The following is a 17,611-nucleotide window of genomic DNA, read 5'->3' as shown; positions in this document are numbered from 1 at the left end:
GTCATGAGGATAGGGTCCTCATGATGGGATTAATGCCCTGATTAAAAAAAAAAAAAGAAGAGGCGTGGTGGCTCACACCTGTAATCCCAGCACTTTGGGAGGCCGAGGCCAGGGGATCATGAGGTCAGGAGAGTGAGATCATCCTGGCTAGCATGGTGAAACCCCTCTCTACTAAAATACAAAAAATTAGCCAGGTGTGGTGGTGGGCGCCTGTAGTCCCAGCTACTGGGGAGGCTGAGGCAGGTGTCTCAAAAAAAAACAAAAAAAAAAAAAAAAAAGAGGAAGAGAGATCAGAGCTCTCTCTACCATGTATGGACACAGACAGAAGGGAGCCATCTGCAAGCCAGGAAGGGAGTCTTTAGCAGGAACCAAATCCGCCAGCACCTTGAACTCCCCAGCCTTAAACAATGAAGAATAAATATCTGTTGTTTAAGCTACCCAGTCTATGGTATTCGGTTACTGCAGCCCAAGCAAAGTAAGACTACACACACACACACACACACACACACACACACACACACACACACACCCCACACATTTGGCAATTCACAGAACATTTCTAGAAAGATAATTAAGAAACTAGTAATAGCAACTGTGTCCCACATGACAAGGAGAAGGCTGGCCAGGCACGGTGACTCAAGCCTATAATCCCAGCACTTTGGGAGGCCGAGGTGGGCAGATCACTTGAGGTCAGGAGTTCAAGACCAGCCTGACCAACATGGTGAAACCCCATCTCTACTAAAAATCCAAAAAGTAGCCAGCCATGGTGGCGTGCACCTGTAGTCCAAGCTACTGGGAAGACTGAGGCAGGAGAATTGTTTGACCCAGCAGGCAGAAGTTGCAGTGAGCGGAGACCACACCACTGCACTACAGCCTGGGTGACAGAGTGAGACTGTCTAAAATAAATAAATAAATAAATAAATAAATAAATAAATAAATACATGACAAGGAGAAGGCTTACAAGATCTAAAATCAGGAAGGAGAGGAAGATCTACTTTTAGACTAAATAACACCTACTTCTTTAGACTGAAAATCTTCATTTGAATATATGTGTATATAATGATTTTAATAATAAAAAGTCACTATTAGATTTTTTTAAATGTCTCTCTCCACAATTCCACCAAAATATAACAACGCAATTCTAATAAAGCCCTTGCAGTTCACTAACCTCCATAATCCATTTGGGGTTTTTCAAAAAGACTGTGACACATTTTTTAACATTCTCTTAAAGTGTTTCTTACTCTAATGTCACATCCTGCCCTGAGGGGATGTGGGCATGTCCCAGTAAGAACAGACCTTATGTGAGAGCACTGGTGAGAACAAGATTCTAATGGTCATTTACTAGGTTATATCTGACTAGATCATATCTCAATGTGCTACAAGATAAAGTGAGACTTACCAGTAGAACCTGTTTGGTACAACCCCTTCTTGGATAAGCTGCCACCTTCTCCCAAATTCAGCAGAGCTGTATAACTGTAAAGAACAGAAGTTACTCAACACTATGGTTCTATAGTACATCACATACACAAACATCAGTTCATTGGATCAATAGTAATAATAATACCTAACATTTATTGAACACCTGCCATACACAAGGTGAGTGCTCCACATGTACCATCTCCATTCCTTATACAAGCTCTGCAAGGCAGATTAATATCTTCATTTTACAGTTGAGGAAATGGAAGCTGAGAAGGATTAACCGACTTGTTAGAAATTACATGTCAAGTCAGTAGTTGAATGAACTGGAATGCACACCCTGTTCTGCCTGGCGATAAAGTCAGCTGTGCCACTAGACCTAGCATGGGCCGAGAATTGTGGGGAATGCAAAGAAGTGCAAAATCTAGACAAGGTTCTGGAAGAGCACGCAATATAACCTGAACCTGGCTCACATAATGAGAAATGCACGAGGCAGCCAGTGATAAAACAATGCAGAAGACAGGAGCCAATTTAGGGATGCTTCCCAGATGCTGTGGTGAAACAGCTGGGACCTGAATGAATGACAGCATTCAAATGGACAAAAATAGCATTATTCGCAAAGGAACAGCATGAGTCAAAGTGGTAAGATAGACAGGGACAACGTATAAATAAGCCAACTTATCTATGTAAGCTTATCTAAGTAATAATTACACATTATTCAGGCATCCAGTCAAGGAGAATCTGTACCTTTTTCTAAGTCTTTTTTATTATTCTTTTGTTTTTGCTTTTGTTTTTTTGAGATGGAGTCTCACTCTGTTGCCCAGGCTGGAGTGCAGTGGTGTGATCTCGGCTCACTGCAAGCTCCGCCTCACCGGTTCACATCATTATCCTGCCTCAGCCTCCCGAGCAGCTGGAACTACAGGTGCCTGCCACCACCCCTGGCTATTTTTTTAAAATTATTATTTTTACTAGAGATGGGGTTTCACTATGTTAGTCAGGATGGTCTCAATCTCCTGACCTTGTGATCTGCCCATCCCAGCCTCCCAAAGTGCTGGGATTACAGGTGTGAGCCACCATGCCCAGCCTATTATTCATTCTTTGGCCATCATGCCTGAGGGAGACTGGTTTCCTGGGTACATTTCATGTTTGATATATTTAATAAGTGCCAAGGAGAGATGGGTGACAACTCCCCTCATAGAGATAACAGAAGATGGGACAGGTCACACCATCTTAACTGAGAACCCAAACAGGCAGTGTATGCATGGCCTGCTTCTTGTTCCCAGCATGTCCTGAACACCTGGTATTTCAACACGGAGAATTGTACAACAGCAGCAGGCACCCAACCCGAGAGTATCCACTTCTCTCTCTCTCCCCTTTGTCTTCTTTTCTTTTTTTTTTTTTAAGCCTAGAGCTCTACTTCTTTCTGTAAGTTTAAAGGAAGCAGAGTTCATACCATTGTGGTGTGCCTATGTCATACAGATATATCTATATTTAGTAACATACAAAGATTAATGCAAATGTAAAAGTATCAGGACAGTTCAAAATAATATGTCTGGGTAACAGGCTGAACTCATATACATGCTGCAAGAATAATACATAAACTCTGTGTGCTCCTACGGCTACACCAAAGGATTACTATTCCCGCTTCCACAGATAATTCATCTCTGTGAGGAATTGTTGGGCGCCAGCATTTGTGGTTCTGTTTTTCTGTTTTTAAATTTATCCCCTAAGCTTGAATCTGGAGCCTATGGACCACTCAGGTATGTCCCATGACATTTGTTTATATCTTCAAAGAGCAACTTTGTTATTTGTGAGCATGTAGAGGCCCCTCAAGCAGTGGGTATACAAAACAATCCAATAAACCAAGCCTCTCTTATTCAGCTCAGTGAGATTCTTTCAATTTACTCTCTCCAAAGGTACCTTTTGGTCCTGGTGGGCTGGCCCTGTCACCTTCCCACATGCGCCCTGCTGTGCTTTCACTGAGGCTGCCCACTCTGGCAAAAGTGGCTTCAAGACTTTCCTTCTTCAACACCACTCTTGTTTTCAGAGCCATATGAAAGGCTACCTCCTCTATGAACCCTCCTCTACCTACTAAGATTCCTACTGGTCTCATCTCCAAAGAACTGTGGAACAAGAGCAGATGCTATCAAACTACCAGCCATGTATTTATATTTAATTCTCTTAACAGCCTTTCAAGAGAATCTTTCACGAATGAAAAGCAGAAATTCCTTTCTATCTAAAATTACTCTAAAATTTCTAAGACCACTTCCTGCCTCTTTAATGAGATTGCAAAGCTTTTAGATGTTGGAAATCCTATCATTCTACATGTACAGGTGCCTCAAACAGTAGATGATAAAGGAAAAAGATAATGATTTGGAACCACGTGAATTTCCTAGTCATGTTTCTACCTAATAAAGCACCCAGGTTTCACAATTGGTGGACAAAGAAAATTTATCAGAGGAATATATTTTGCTTCCATGGATTTATAACTAGAGGCATATTCCTAAAAAACAAACAAAACACACATCCACAAAACCCTGTAAATATCAGTATATTTGAAACTCCCATGGATTTGAAAGCAGAGTCTTGAATATTCACTTTTAGACAAAACTGCTCTGTATTCTCCATATACTACTTCAGACATTTTCTCCCTAAAAAGTTAGTTGTCCAGTCTGGTGTTATACTGACTAAAAAGAAAACAACTCAGCCATTCAAGTTAACGTGTTAATTAAACCTACAGAGTCTGGAAGCAAAGTGCTCCTCCACAAAGAAGGGAAAGGTATCAAAGCATTTTACCCAATGACTGTCTCAGCCACCAGCGGAAGGCTTTCCCTGTAGAATGAGTCAAGGTCCTTTAATAAAATTCACAGTGTTGGCACACCTAAATAAGATTTATTTCCCTGCCTGTCTGTCTCTGGCTCCAAGGTTTGACTGTCAGAACACAGAACTGAGAACTATCATTACTATCTGTCACATCAGAGAAAGCAGCAGCAGCTTTCTCTAGCTATGCCAAGCTTAGAGAAAGACAGAAAGATTAAGAAGAGGATGGAAGAGTACTTAATCTAGTTTTAGGAGGCCACTGTGCCTCTACTAGTGCCGTGTCATGAACTTAAAATTGCCCTTCTTAGAGGGTTTGATTTTGTTTAGCTAACATTACTATAAATGCTGAAAAAGAACTGAAGGAGCAGAAATGTTAGAGAACAAGGAAAGATTCTGGTTATATCTGCAATAAGAATGCAACACAGAAAATCCTTTCTGTCTAAAATCATTCTGAAGTATCTGTGACTACATCCTTGCATTAGTAAATACAACTTAATGAGCACAAACCCAGCACTCACCTGTGCTCAAGATCTATCAGCAGCCTTAGGGCCTAACCCTCCAGACTGTCATTATGCTGGTCTGGAGCCATTAGCACTTCTCTCTCTTTCCTGACATGTTCCTCTCCTGAAGGATTTTTTTTTTTTTTAAGACATCTTTCACATTGGCTTGTTTCCTTGCCATCTGTCTTTGTTTGCTTTAAGAAGAATGCAGATAAAAATACACTTAATTCCAAAGGATGAAATCGCCAGGGTTAGTTTCATTGACAGCTTTGAGCCAACTCTTAGGCATCTCTGGCGCCATCCTCTGGATGTCTTTGGAGCTGCAAGTTGGATGGTGGGCACCGGCTATAAGGAATGATAAAGAGGGATGCCACAGCAGGACAAAATAAACTGGGGGAGGGAAAGAATGGGATGCACTGGTTTTGCTCAAGATTCCTAGTCTACAGCAGATAAAGATGGGATGAGAGAAGGGGAGCAGCCATTTCCAACTTTCGTTTCCACCTTAACATTCACATTTTGGTTAAATCCCTAGAAGAGTGACAACTTGCTACTAGATAAGAAATTCAGCTCCTTGTGGTGATCCACAAGCTTGCAAATGTCAGTGTCCTTAAAAAGTCTTTTCAATATTTCTAAATCGGATCAACGTGTCCTCTCTTTGCAGATTGTTAGAGATGTGCACGTGATGGAATTCTCTTTTGCAGCTGGGAAATGAGTGAAAGAGCATCCATTCCACAGAAATTTGTGCTAGGAGAATTCCATAGAAGCTAAGAGTTGTGATAATGTTTTAAGTCTTTGGTTCATGGGACCAGATGTTATTCACCACAAAGCTTCCCACGGCGGCTTCCCTGGTCAGGGGGCAGTTTCCTGGAGCTCCTCCACACAGGCTCCTTAGAAGACGTCTGCGTTGGCGGAAAACATCCTGCTGTCGGCTCTTTTCAAGGTTGCCTGCCCACTCCTCTTTCCTTCTCTCCTCTTAACATTTTGGAAGCAGGGGGCCTGCAAATTGTACTTCTTGAAAAGGCTGACAGAAAATCCTGCCAGTTCTATTTTATTTGCCTCGTCCTAATACTGCCCTGGGGATGGCCTGGGTACAAAGCACTCATCCACCTCATGACTCTCTGATTCTCACTGCTATTCCTGCATCCTTTTTAGCAAGAAAGAGATGGTACCTTAAGGACTTCATATAAATTCCTAATGCCAGGCCTGAGGCATCACAAATATCAAGTTCTTTTTTCCATCACCCTCAATAGGAAGAAAGAGAATCAGTCCAGAGAAAAATGCTGTCCTCAGAAGTATGTTCTGATGCTCTCATTCCACGGCACAGGAGGGGACCAGAACCCACACTAAGGGGAACCAAAATCTGCAACACTTAAAAGGATTCCGCAAACTTCACTAAGAGCTGATATGAGTCTTTACCTTGGCTGTTCAGTACAGAGAGCAGATAGTGAGAGAGCCATGATGCCCAATCCAGACCTCACACCCAACCCTGCCCCAATAAAGTTTCTCAAAGAAAATGTTAGTGTATTAGTGATATCACAGACAACCTACAGTAATGTCTAATATTTTGTGTACAGTGTTGTAGTGGCCTATGTTTTAGATGAAAAGTTTGGAATTTGCAAAATAATTCATAGTGGGCTTTGTAGTACAATTAACATGTCTTAGAATGAAGACATGCAGAAACAGTGTTCCAGGGGAATGGGTCAGTCTGTGCAAATAAACAGAGCAGCAAAACTCAGGGTGGTGTTCTCACATTTCTTTGGTCAATAGCAAGAGACCCAGTTTGGTTGGGATGCATAACAGTGAAGTGGAAGCTGGGGCTATAAAGAGAGCCTGGAAGCAGGCTGGGTAGGTGCAATCTTACCAGTACTTGTGGGGAACTGATGTAGACTGGATCCAAATGTCATTAAAGTCAAAAGATAAGAGTATCAAAGCTGAGCAGTCAGGCTTTGCTGATGAAGGCTGGGCAGGAATGATGGCCTATTGCTGGTTCCATCAATCTCTCCTGCAGTTGGATTTATCAGATTTGTCACTGTCCACTCCCCAGATGTCACTGAAGTCTGTCACAAGCCCTACAGTTGAGGGTGGTGCTCTGAAGCTTAGAAGATTAGACTACGGAACTGGAGCTGGTTGGGAAGGGAGGGTCAATATACGACTGTGGGCGAGTTTGATTTGTGAACACCTCCTGTGCATCCAGGTCTGGAGGTATATAGGAACATGATAAGATAAAATCTTGGCCTTAAAGATTCTTATTTATTTATTTTTTTGAGACAGAGTCTCACTCTGTTGTTGGAGTACAACAGGTTGGAGTACAGTGACGCCATCTCGGCTCACTGCAACCTCTGCCTCCAGGGTTCAAGCGATTCCCCTGCCTCAGCCTCCCCGTTAGCTAGGATCACAGGCATGCACCACCACACCCAGCCAATTTTTGTATTTTTAGTAGAGCCGGAGGGGGGGGTGTCACCATGTTGGCCAGGCTGGTCTTGAACTCATGACCTCAAATGATCTGCTCGCCTCGACCTCCTAAAGTGCTGAGATTACAGGCATGAGCCACCACGCCCGGCCCCTTAAACATTCTTAAAGACAAGTGTTGGTGGCATAGAACAGATGAAGAACTAGCTAAAAATTTGGACATACAAATACCTCTCTTTCAAAGCCTACAAAACTATCAAATAGCACAGTTGTGCCTGCCTGTTCACATCTTAAACCCAATTGCTTGTTTTAAAATGTTCATTTCTCCTTAATCTTGGAGCTCTGTTTTTTTTTTTTTCCAAATCATTAGAAACAGGCAGATCAAAGGTAGCAATTGAAAAATAATGATACAACCTGTTTAAACATGGTATCTAAGGTGAACGCAGACCTTCCTTGTTTGCATATGATGGCATTTCAGCTTGAGAATTTGTTTTATAAACAAGGGTTGGGGTTGACATTTAGCGAGCTCCCTGGTTTCCACTCTAATTGCCAGTTTTGTACTTGGATACTTAAATTACTTACATATTCATGAGATTAGAAATCAGCTCTGACATTGGGAAATTTCAAGCACATGAAAATCCTGCCAAACCAGCATGGTATATAATGCTCAACATATTTCTTATAAAAAACTGAGTGCCTTTTAACTTAATGCAGTGCCTTGGGGAAACATGATGACATTAGGTAGATATCAGTTTCCTAAGTGTTTGTGCTTGTGCAGAAATCATTTGAATATCCCCAGGGGGTTGAATTTCAAGGATCAATTTGTCTTTATCTCAACTTGCCCTTTTGACATTAAGGGGCTGCTAGGTCTATTCAAAAGCAAATAGAGTTAATGTGAAGATAAAAACTTTAATATTTAATGGTGTTCTATTATTATAATCAATAATATTTCTAAGTACCGTATATCCATCTGTCCTGTTCCATTCATTCTGCTTTCACAGGACCTTTTAGTGATTGTCTAAAAAGGCATTTAAATTAAATTGATTAAAGTGCCTGTAGCTCTACGTACTGGAAAGACACTGGGATAAGACAGCCTCTGACTAAGACAGGCTTTCTCTAATTCCAGCTGCACCACACCGGAAGTGCTATTTTTCAGGTCGTTGGATAACACAGTGGCTGGTATCTATGCCATTTTTGCTATGTGCCAGGCTCTGTGTTTATATTTTGCATGCGTTATCTCAGTATCATCAAATAGCCCCAGGAGCCAGGTACTCTTATTATTATTTCCACTTTACAGTTGGAGAACCTACATTTAAATGACCTGTTGAAGGTCACAGAGCAGGGGTAGGACCTGGCAGAGCAGACAGCTGATCCTCTTACCAGCTCACTCTACTGTCAGTCAGTGGTGAGAAACCAAAATATGACTGAGATTTTGAAAGCACTGGCATCTGTTTTCTTATTAAGTCGTCATTATTTCCCAGGGAATGTTTGCCATTCAAAGCAGCCATAATAAATATCTCCCTTCCATGAGGGCTCACTCAGGAAAAGAAAGGAACAATTGGCTGGGCGCAGGGGCTCACGCTTGTAATCCCAGCACTTTGGGAGGCCGAGGCAGGCAGATCACGAGGTCAGGAGCTCGAGACCAGCCTGGTCAAGACAGTGAAGCCGCGTCTCTACTAACAAATACAAAAATTAGCCGGGCGTGGTGGCACGTGCCTGTAATCTCAGCTACTCGGGAGGCTGAGGCAGGAGAATCGCTTGAACCTGGAAGGTGGAGGTTGCAGTGAGCTGAGAGCACACCATTGCACTCCAGCCTGGATGATAGAGCTAGACGCTGTCTCAAAAAAAAAAAAAAAAAAGAAAGAAAAAGAAAGGAATGATTAATGATTAAAAGGAATAAAGAGAAGATTTTTTTGTTTATAGATATGTTTATAGATATACATGTAGAATAGATATGAAACTTTAAAAACATTGCAAGACTGGTAGAGAGAGAGAGAAGGCAGATAACTAAAATTAGTTCTTTTTTAATAAAATTCACTTTAATGTATGTTACTAAAATTCTGTCATTGGCTGTTCATCACATTGGCAGTCCATTTTTCCTTTTCTATCAACACATGATTTTAACTGAAAGTCAGTTTTCATTTATGGAGAGAATGCTGACTGTTAATATTTAAGGTTTCCAGCCAGGCACAGGGCTCACGCCTGTAATCTCAGCATTTTGGGAGGCTGAGGCAGATCACTTGAGGCCAGGAGTTCAAGACCAGCCTGGCCAACATGGTCAAACCCTGTCTCTACTAAAAAAATACAAAAATTAGCCAGGCATGGTGGAAGGTGCCTGTAATCCCAGCTATTTGGGAAGCTGAGGCAGGAGAATCGCTGGAACCCGGGAGGTAGAGGTTGCAGTGAGCCAAGATCACATCACTGCACTCCAGCCTGGGTAAGACAGCAAGGCTATGTCCCCCAAAAAAGAAAAAAAAATAGATTTTCCATTATTTGTATACAGAACCTCCCTATCAAAGCCTGTTTTCTGCCTTTAAAAGAATGTTTTGGTGTCTGACACATATGTACCAAAAAATGTTGAAGGGAAGGCCAACGTACAGGCCTCAGGATTTTCTGTTTATTTCATAAACTGTGATCCTTTGGAATTTAAAGAAGATCAGGAATGAAGCAAGTTTTCTACATGTTCTTACTTGGAATGCGGACTCACAGAGCTCCAAAATAAGCGAGTCAATATAAACTTACAAATATTCTAGAACTGCCACAAAATCAAGGGTGGTTCACCAAACTGTCCTAAAGGTTTTGTTCTCCCTCAATAAAACCAATCATTTATTTGAATGTACTTTTTTCAAAAAATTGCAATAAATAAATAAATAAATAAATAAATAAATAAATAAATAACATCTTCTCAAATAAAATCAAAAGGGAAAGCCATGAACAAAGTAAAACAAAGATAATGGGAAAGAAGAAAGGACAAGCACAGGGCAGCAGACGAGGTTTGTTCGTCCTATGCAGTGCTTCTTTTGAAATTTTTGAGGTCATGGTTACACACATACAAATAAGAAAAGTTCACATTGAAAACAAAGCAGAATTACTTCTCCCAAAAAAAGAAAGAATTCTGAAGGTCTGGTGACTTTGGACCCACCTTCCTACATGGCAAGAACAGCAGGCTAGAGCTTGACAGCCTCCCTCCCTCCTTCTAAATGAACACCTGCTCTCCAACTTCCCACAGTCTGGACCCAGGCTGTTTTGTTCAATTGTACTTCTTGCCTGTTTGTGTAGGAACTGCGTTCATGCTCTAGGTGGTCTTGGACGTCCACGAGGGTCGTGACTGCACAGGACAGAGAAAGAACAGCCCTTCTTGCTCATGGTCAGGGGCAGCAGCCCTTCTCTGGAGCTACCTGAAGAAGAGGTCTGGATAAGGACAGCAAGGGGCCTCTGCTCTCCAGCCGCTCAGCAGCCAGAGTCCTGACCGTGTTCATGTTGGTTTCACAACATGGCACTCTCCGCTTTATAAATACTTCTCCATTGCAAATCCTAACAGAGGCATCAAGAGCCCTTGCCCTGGCATAGACAGCAAAGCTGAAGTATACACAGATTCTTACGCTTCTCTCCTGTTTTTTTTTTTTTTTTTTTTTTTTTTTTTTTTTTTTTTTTTTTTCAATTTCCTTACAGTCACATCTGCTCTTTGTTTTCTCTCATTTCAAATGTTTCCCAACACATCATGTTTAGTGAGGTGTTTAAGACAGACTGAGAGATGCCGTTGGAGGCAATGTTTTATAGCACAGTTTGTACACTAGTTTATTGCCAAATTAAAATAAAGATGTAATCTGGCAGACTCAGCCTTCTGCTAAGCCTTCCTTGGGTGGTTTCCTGTATTGAGGCAGGAAAGTCAGCTAGCAATGAAGTAAAGGACTATATCTCCTTTCTCTTATCAGTTCAGTTTCCAAATACAAAGAAATTTTTTTAAATGGGTAGAATGCTTGGTTTGCCTACTGTTTTATAGAAATAAAAAATAAGTTAATAAAAGAAAGCAAGATTTTGGTGCTCCTATAATAAATGCCATGGAATTCTTCATACTTTCCACAAGGATTCATTGTTTTAAAAATGTGAGGGGTGGGATTTTATACACCAAATAGCCTCCTGTCCATTTGAAACAGGATCTCTAGAATTATATCTATAATGTTCCTTTTTCTGAAAATTTCAGGGCTTTCCAAAGGCACATCCTCACATAGGCCCTTCAGAGGCCAAGTCCAGGTCCTGTATCTTTACTCAGTAAGTCTCAGGGCAGGGTTTCCTATGTACCCAGACTATTCATTTAAGAATTACAATGGGTAAAAGGTTCCACACCTTTTCCTTTCAGTCATTCTAGTGGTGCCTGGATAGCCACATCCCCAGACAAGATAGGATTTACCTCTTGGCAACTATGGTGATGGTTAATTTTATGTGTCAACTTGACTTGGCTAAGAGATGCCCAAAGAGCTGATAAAACTTATCTGGGTGTATCTGTAAGGGATTTTCTAGAAGACATTAGTGTCTGAATCAGTAGGCTGAGAAAATCCACCCTCTCCAGTGTGGGCGAGCATCATCCAATCCTTGGAGGTGTTGAATAGAAAAGGCAGAGGGAAGGTGAATTCCCTTTTTCTTTTTGAGCTGGGATATCCATCTGTCTCCCCTGGCCCTCAGACATCAGAGTTCCTGCTTCTCAGGACTTTGGACTTGGACCAGGACTTACACCATTGGTTCCACCCCCACCCAATTCTCAGGGCTTCCAACTTGGACTGAATTATACCACTGGCATTCTTGGTTGTCCAGCTTGCAGAAGGCAGATCTTGGGACTTGCGTGCCTCCATAATCGCATGAGTGAATTCCATAATCAATCAATCTCTCTCTCTCTCTCTCTCCCCTCTCCCCCCACTCCAATCTCTCTCTCTCCCTCTTTCTTTCTCTCTCCCCTCCCCTTATTGCTTCTGTTTCTTTGGAGAACCCTGAATAATACAATCACCTAGATGTTGAATATCACAAACAGATTTCTCTTTCTAAGTGAAAAGAAAAAATATCAAAAACCTTGGTTTTGTGAATTCTGAGGACATTTGGCCATGCACATTTTCCCTGATTAAAACCACCTTTTAAATCTTAATATGACTTCCCATAGAACTGATATGCAGTAAAATTCTGTCTTGGGCCAGAAAGGAACATCTATTCAACAAAACTATTTGAGTCCCTTATAATGTCCACATCAAAAAGCCTCCACTGGGATTCAGGCACCCAAGATGAAACACAGTTAGACCAGGGTATCGCAGCTCATTTGGGGTCTATCCTACAGGCCAGAGCTCCAAACTCTGTCCTTAGGAGCTTAAAAAGTTGCATTCACTGAAGGAGAGAAGAAGCAATGTCAGGGAGATAAAGGAAAAATAAATGTGGCTATGTGTTCAAAAGACAGAGAGTATGCCTTAAATAAACAAAGAAGTCAGCAAATAAAGAAAAAGAGAAAAGAGGAAGACCCTGTTCATAGGAGTTGCCACCTCAATAAGGCATTTTCTAAGGGATTGTTCACCACAATTTGATGTAAAACAGCATCCAGCAGAGATAATACTGACTGAGATCCTAGCTGGGAGATCTACAGCAGGGACATTAGCAGCTGTCACAGAAAAACTGATGGACAATACTTACATGAAAGAATAAATGTTCCTGTTTCCTAGACAAGTGCAGTCACTGGCCAGCCAACACCAGCACATGGTCCTCCTTGTTGCCACATCTCATCAGTGCTAAAAGCTCCATGACCCATGGGTGACTGTCAGCTTTTATTTCCGTATCATTGACCCACCTGAGTGGCCACAGACCCTCTCAACTTGACTTCCAGCCAATGCCATCAGCTAACAGCTGCAGCTCTTTCCCTTCCAGCGAATGCCCCACTCCCTATTCTGTGATTCAAGCCTTGAGATATGGAGGTCTTCCCTGATTCCTACTTGTATAGCTGGCTATCCACAATGTGTCTTTTCCAGTATGATTTATCCTTCATCCTTTCTTAAAGAAACAGAGAGGTCAGTAGAAAGGCTGGCTTTTACCCATCTGCTCATCTCAAAATATCACCTTCAAAAATGAGAACCCTGGTCAGGCGTGGTGGCTCACGCCTGTAATCCCAGCATTTTGGGAGGTCGAGGCGGGCAGATCACAAGGTCAGGAGTTTGAGACCACCCTGGCCAACAAGGCAAAACCCTGTCTTTACTAAAGATACAAAAAATTAGCCAGGCGTGGTGGCACACACCTGTAATCCCAGCCACTCGGGAGGTTAAGGCAGGAGAATCGCCTGAACCCTGGAGGCGGAGGTTGCAGTGAGCCCAGATTGCACCACTGCACTCCAGCCTGGGTGACAGGGTGAGACTGCATCTCAAAAAAAAAAAAAAAAAAAAGAAAATGAGAACCCTATCAAATGTCAGGTAGCCCCTTACCCCAATTGTAGAATATCCACATGTGATGCTAATTAGTGATTTTTCTCTTTGAGAAAATTTGTTAACCTCTTAGATATTTAGATTCTTAGCCTCATACAGAAAAAAACCTAGCAACAACAAACAGATGAAGACTGCGTCCAACCCTAAAATGACAGGATTCATTGGGTCTGTGGTCACAAAGGACACCTTTTTGTTCTTACCCTTAGCATCTGATGCCAGGACTGCTGTAATATCATCCCAACCGGTCTTGGTTTTGACCTCATATTACCACAGTTTATACTTATAATTACTACCGATTAACCCTTGAAATCTACAGCTCTAAATATATCATTCTCTGGACCCAAATTTCTGAAGGCTCCTAAGTAAGGAAACAAAATTAGTTTTCCTAAAATCAAACAGCCAAAACAGTGAAAAATAGTAAAGATTAGGTTCCAAAGTGTGTGTGTGTGTATGTGTGTAAATTATAACTAGCTGTAACCAATTTTAGTTTCAGCCAAATAGAAAATTTGGCAATTTTGTACACAGGATTTTTACAATTTCATGTATGTGACATTCCTTTTGTAAAAAAATTGGCCTCCCCTACTATCACAACAGAAATCCAATATACCCATTAAAGTCCAGCTGAAGTCATTTTGTAAGACCTCTGGAGTAGACAGATCACCAGAGCTCCATCTCCTGAACTTTGCGCTACCAATTTAATGTAATTCATCCAGTCACTTGTATATAATATTCAGTGACAGCACTGCCTTTGTGGCCTCTCTTAAACTATTGACCAACTCAAATGTGTTAATCATCTATCTCCAGATGGACAGAATACTGTTATTTTATATCAACACTGTATCATGCATGGCACTTAAAAGAGATGTGGCATCTAATATTTGTTTCTTTTTAAATCACTTTGGAAAGGTACCTACAATTATAATTATCCATACAAACACATTTTAATGCAAAGGAAACCAACGCTAAATACTGTTCACCGTTAAGCTGCTGGGTTGAAGTCACAGCCCCGGCATCCTGACTGGTCTCGTATCATCCACTCTGCCACAGTGACCACGGGAGGCACTCTTTGAAGTGCTGGGACCGAAAGAGTTACGTATTTGGGCATCTCCTCCAGCATAATTGCAAAGATGCAGAGTTTTTACTTAGGCAGGTAAATCTGGCCCTCGCTGCGCCTCTGGCATCAGGGGGGAAAAATTAACCAACTGTCGAATAAAATATAATAACCCTGTGGATTAAATGACTAATACTCTGTCTGAGCTGGTCAGGCTTTGCCTCTGTTAACTGCACCATCCTGGACCAAATGCACTGTGGCTTGACTCCAGAAACAAAATTGTACACTCTGCTGAAAGGGTAGCCAGGCTGCTCAAGAGGAAAAAAAAAAATGAATTGTAAATTCTTTCTATTTTTAGGCTTAATGTGCATTTTATTTGGCAGTAGGGGCAGTATGAATAAAACTCCAATCTTAAGAATTTTAATTTGCTTCCTTTAAAATGCTCCTGTCAGTAGAGACCTTGGGAAGTTGCTTATACCATGCTCCTACCTTCAAAAATGCCACACATCTACGCAAACCCAGACAAACAAAACCCCAGAATATTCCCCTCACTTAGTTAAGTCCAGTATTTCTTTAAATATATGTAATTTCTAATTTATGATTCCTCTAAGGAGAATTCTCAGAATGACTTCACTGAATAATGCATTTCACAAGGAGTATTCTAGTATTTCACCAATTATCCCTCTGGCTTTTATGGCCAGAGTTTCTCTCACATTTGCCTGTGTAAATGCTACTTCTTTTTCATTTTAATTTAATTTTATTAGCTATTGCTAGCCTTTTATTCTACCCGAGAATACAAGTTTCCTTAAAAGCAGGGACCATATGTATGTTATAGTATATATGCCGTATAGAATACATATTATAGGATGACATTTTATGAGATGTATGCACACATACACACACATCTAATACCATGAGCTCATTTAATCCTTTCTCACGAAGTGACTTCTCCTTCAACCTTACCACCAAGTGAAGAGAAGTTCTGAGATGACTAGGTTCTGCATAAGGTTACCTACATACATCATTATTTTTCCTTTGGCCATTTCTCTCAGTGTTTCAGCAAAACCTTACTTCCTGTTCTTAACCTTTTCAGGGTTATGCTTCCCTTTAAGAGTCTGAGAAAAGCCATGGGTCCTTCACCAAGAGAAATGATCACCAATCCACTAAGACACTGTCTTCCACTCAGTGGGGGTCAGAGACTCCTGACTGTCTTAAGCATCTATGCTAAGAACTGCTTCTCCACCGCGTCTTACTTAGTACACCTAATCTTTACTTGGTAAGTGGTTTCAGATATTTACGTGATTTAAACAAGCAACCTGAGACTCTCCTTGATTTCCCTTGTCCCATTAGCACAGAGTTCAGGCTACGGCTCAGAACAAAAATGATCATTGAGGTGAAATGAAGAGATAATTAAATTAGCACTATTTTCCCCGGAGAACCGTGCTTCACTGTCTCAAACAAGGTAAGCATGCTCACCTTTTGGTCTTGACTGTATGCCAGAATCCAGTCTTCTTGCTTGGGATGGAAAAGCAAGCTTTGAATGTAGAAGTTCAGCCGGTACTTTTGATAAGTTGCGCCTTCATCTGAGCTGATCAGTAAGCTGCTCTCAATCTCCGGGTCTGTGAGCAACATTATCTGCAGCAAAGAATTGTTGGAGCAAGAAACAACAGAAAATTAAGTTTACAAATTTGCAAAACTTGAAAATTAGCTACTTTGACAAGGGAAGGACAGGGGCAGGTAAATAACGCTTGGCCAAACAGGGACCTTGACTCTGTCAGGCTTATTCTTCCATCTTGGATCAGTGCTACAAAAATATTTCTACAAAGAAATGAAGGGAGTAGGAGAAGCTGAAAGAATGAGGGATGAAATAGGTAACTATATACTCTTCTCTTTTAGGGGACCCCTTGTTTTATTTCCAAGATTATTTCCTAAACCTGGCATACTTACCCTTCTTCCCTTCTTCCTACTGTGCCTTATGTACTTTCTATTTTGGGGGACTAAAAGACTGGTTATAGTCTGTTGTGGGAAAGGTGGAAGAGAAAGAGGATGGAGTCCATTGTTTTTCTTCCCTACCTCAAATCCTTTCATTCCACTTCAATGATATCCTATGTCATCCTAACTTAGCCTGATTTTCTGAGTCTTAAGGCAAAGTGTAGGCTCTGAAGCTTTCTCTAGGAATTTAACAAAGGCTATTTTACCCCACCACTCTCATCACATTCTAGCCTACTACATAATTTACTTATTTATTTTGTTTCTTGTCTACATATCCTCTACTAAAAAATAAACCCTGTGAGAACAGAGATAGCTGTCCGTATAGTTCACAGACGTATTTCCAGCAGCTAGACTAAGGTCCAGTATGTATGGTACACTGATAAATATTTGTCATATGAATGAATGAATAGATGAGTATATAGAAAGATGCCCAGAACACTCTGAGATATGGATGGAAGCTTCACAACTTCTAAGTCCACATGAGTCTCTCAAACTCTCTGCAAGAAAAGTTGGTTGCTCTTCACAACCTGCACCACAGAAGAAGCTATAAATATGTAAATATTCACAGCTTTAGATGTTTTACACTGTCTCACTGGGATGCCCAATTTTGTCCAGAGGAATGGGATCAATCACAATAGCAGCAAGACGGAGGAGCTGCCCTCAAAACTGCCTTAAATCCTCTCATTTTATGTCTCCAGGAATCTGTGATAAATTACTTCATTCCCAACTGTCTGTGGGTCTCCTTTCACTCACTCAAAGTGTGCACCTAGTGTCTCCAGACAGGTGGCCTTAATGCTACCCATTGACCTCTTCCCCATCAACTTATTAATTGGCACTTTCTGAATTTGGTTCGGGGAAGCATGAAATATGTGCTTATTGTGTTGCTGTATGAAGAGAAATCACTGCAACCCAGGGTTTAAAGATTACCAGCTGAGGATGCTGCACTTCCAAGAAAGGGGGGGGGGGGGGGGGGG

At 41.3% G+C, this 17,611-nt stretch overlaps 1 protein-coding gene across 3 annotated transcripts in view; it reads right to left on the bottom strand.

The window, feature by feature from the left end:
• SORCS1 (sortilin related VPS10 domain containing receptor 1) overlaps positions 1-17,611 on the bottom strand; it is a 608,036-nt gene that overhangs the window by 196,222 nt on the left and 394,203 nt on the right. For all 3 annotated transcript variants that reach the window (XM_017851824.1, XM_017851825.1, XM_017851826.1), the window contains exons 4-5: positions 16,122-16,280; positions 1,400-1,473 (exon numbers count right to left, since the gene is read on the bottom strand). In XM_017851824.1, coding sequence (XP_017707313.1) covers positions 1,400-1,473; positions 16,122-16,280 — 233 coding nt within the window. The remainder of the gene's footprint in view (positions 1-1,399; positions 1,474-16,121; positions 16,281-17,611) is intronic.

This window comes from Rhinopithecus bieti, unplaced genomic scaffold (assembly GCF_001698545.2).
Source record: "Rhinopithecus bieti isolate Rb0 unplaced genomic scaffold, ASM169854v2 scaffold_31787, whole genome shotgun sequence".
Classification (NCBI taxonomy): domain Eukaryota; kingdom Metazoa; phylum Chordata; class Mammalia; order Primates; family Cercopithecidae; genus Rhinopithecus; species Rhinopithecus bieti.
This window is presented reverse-complemented; position numbering and strand designations above follow the sequence as displayed.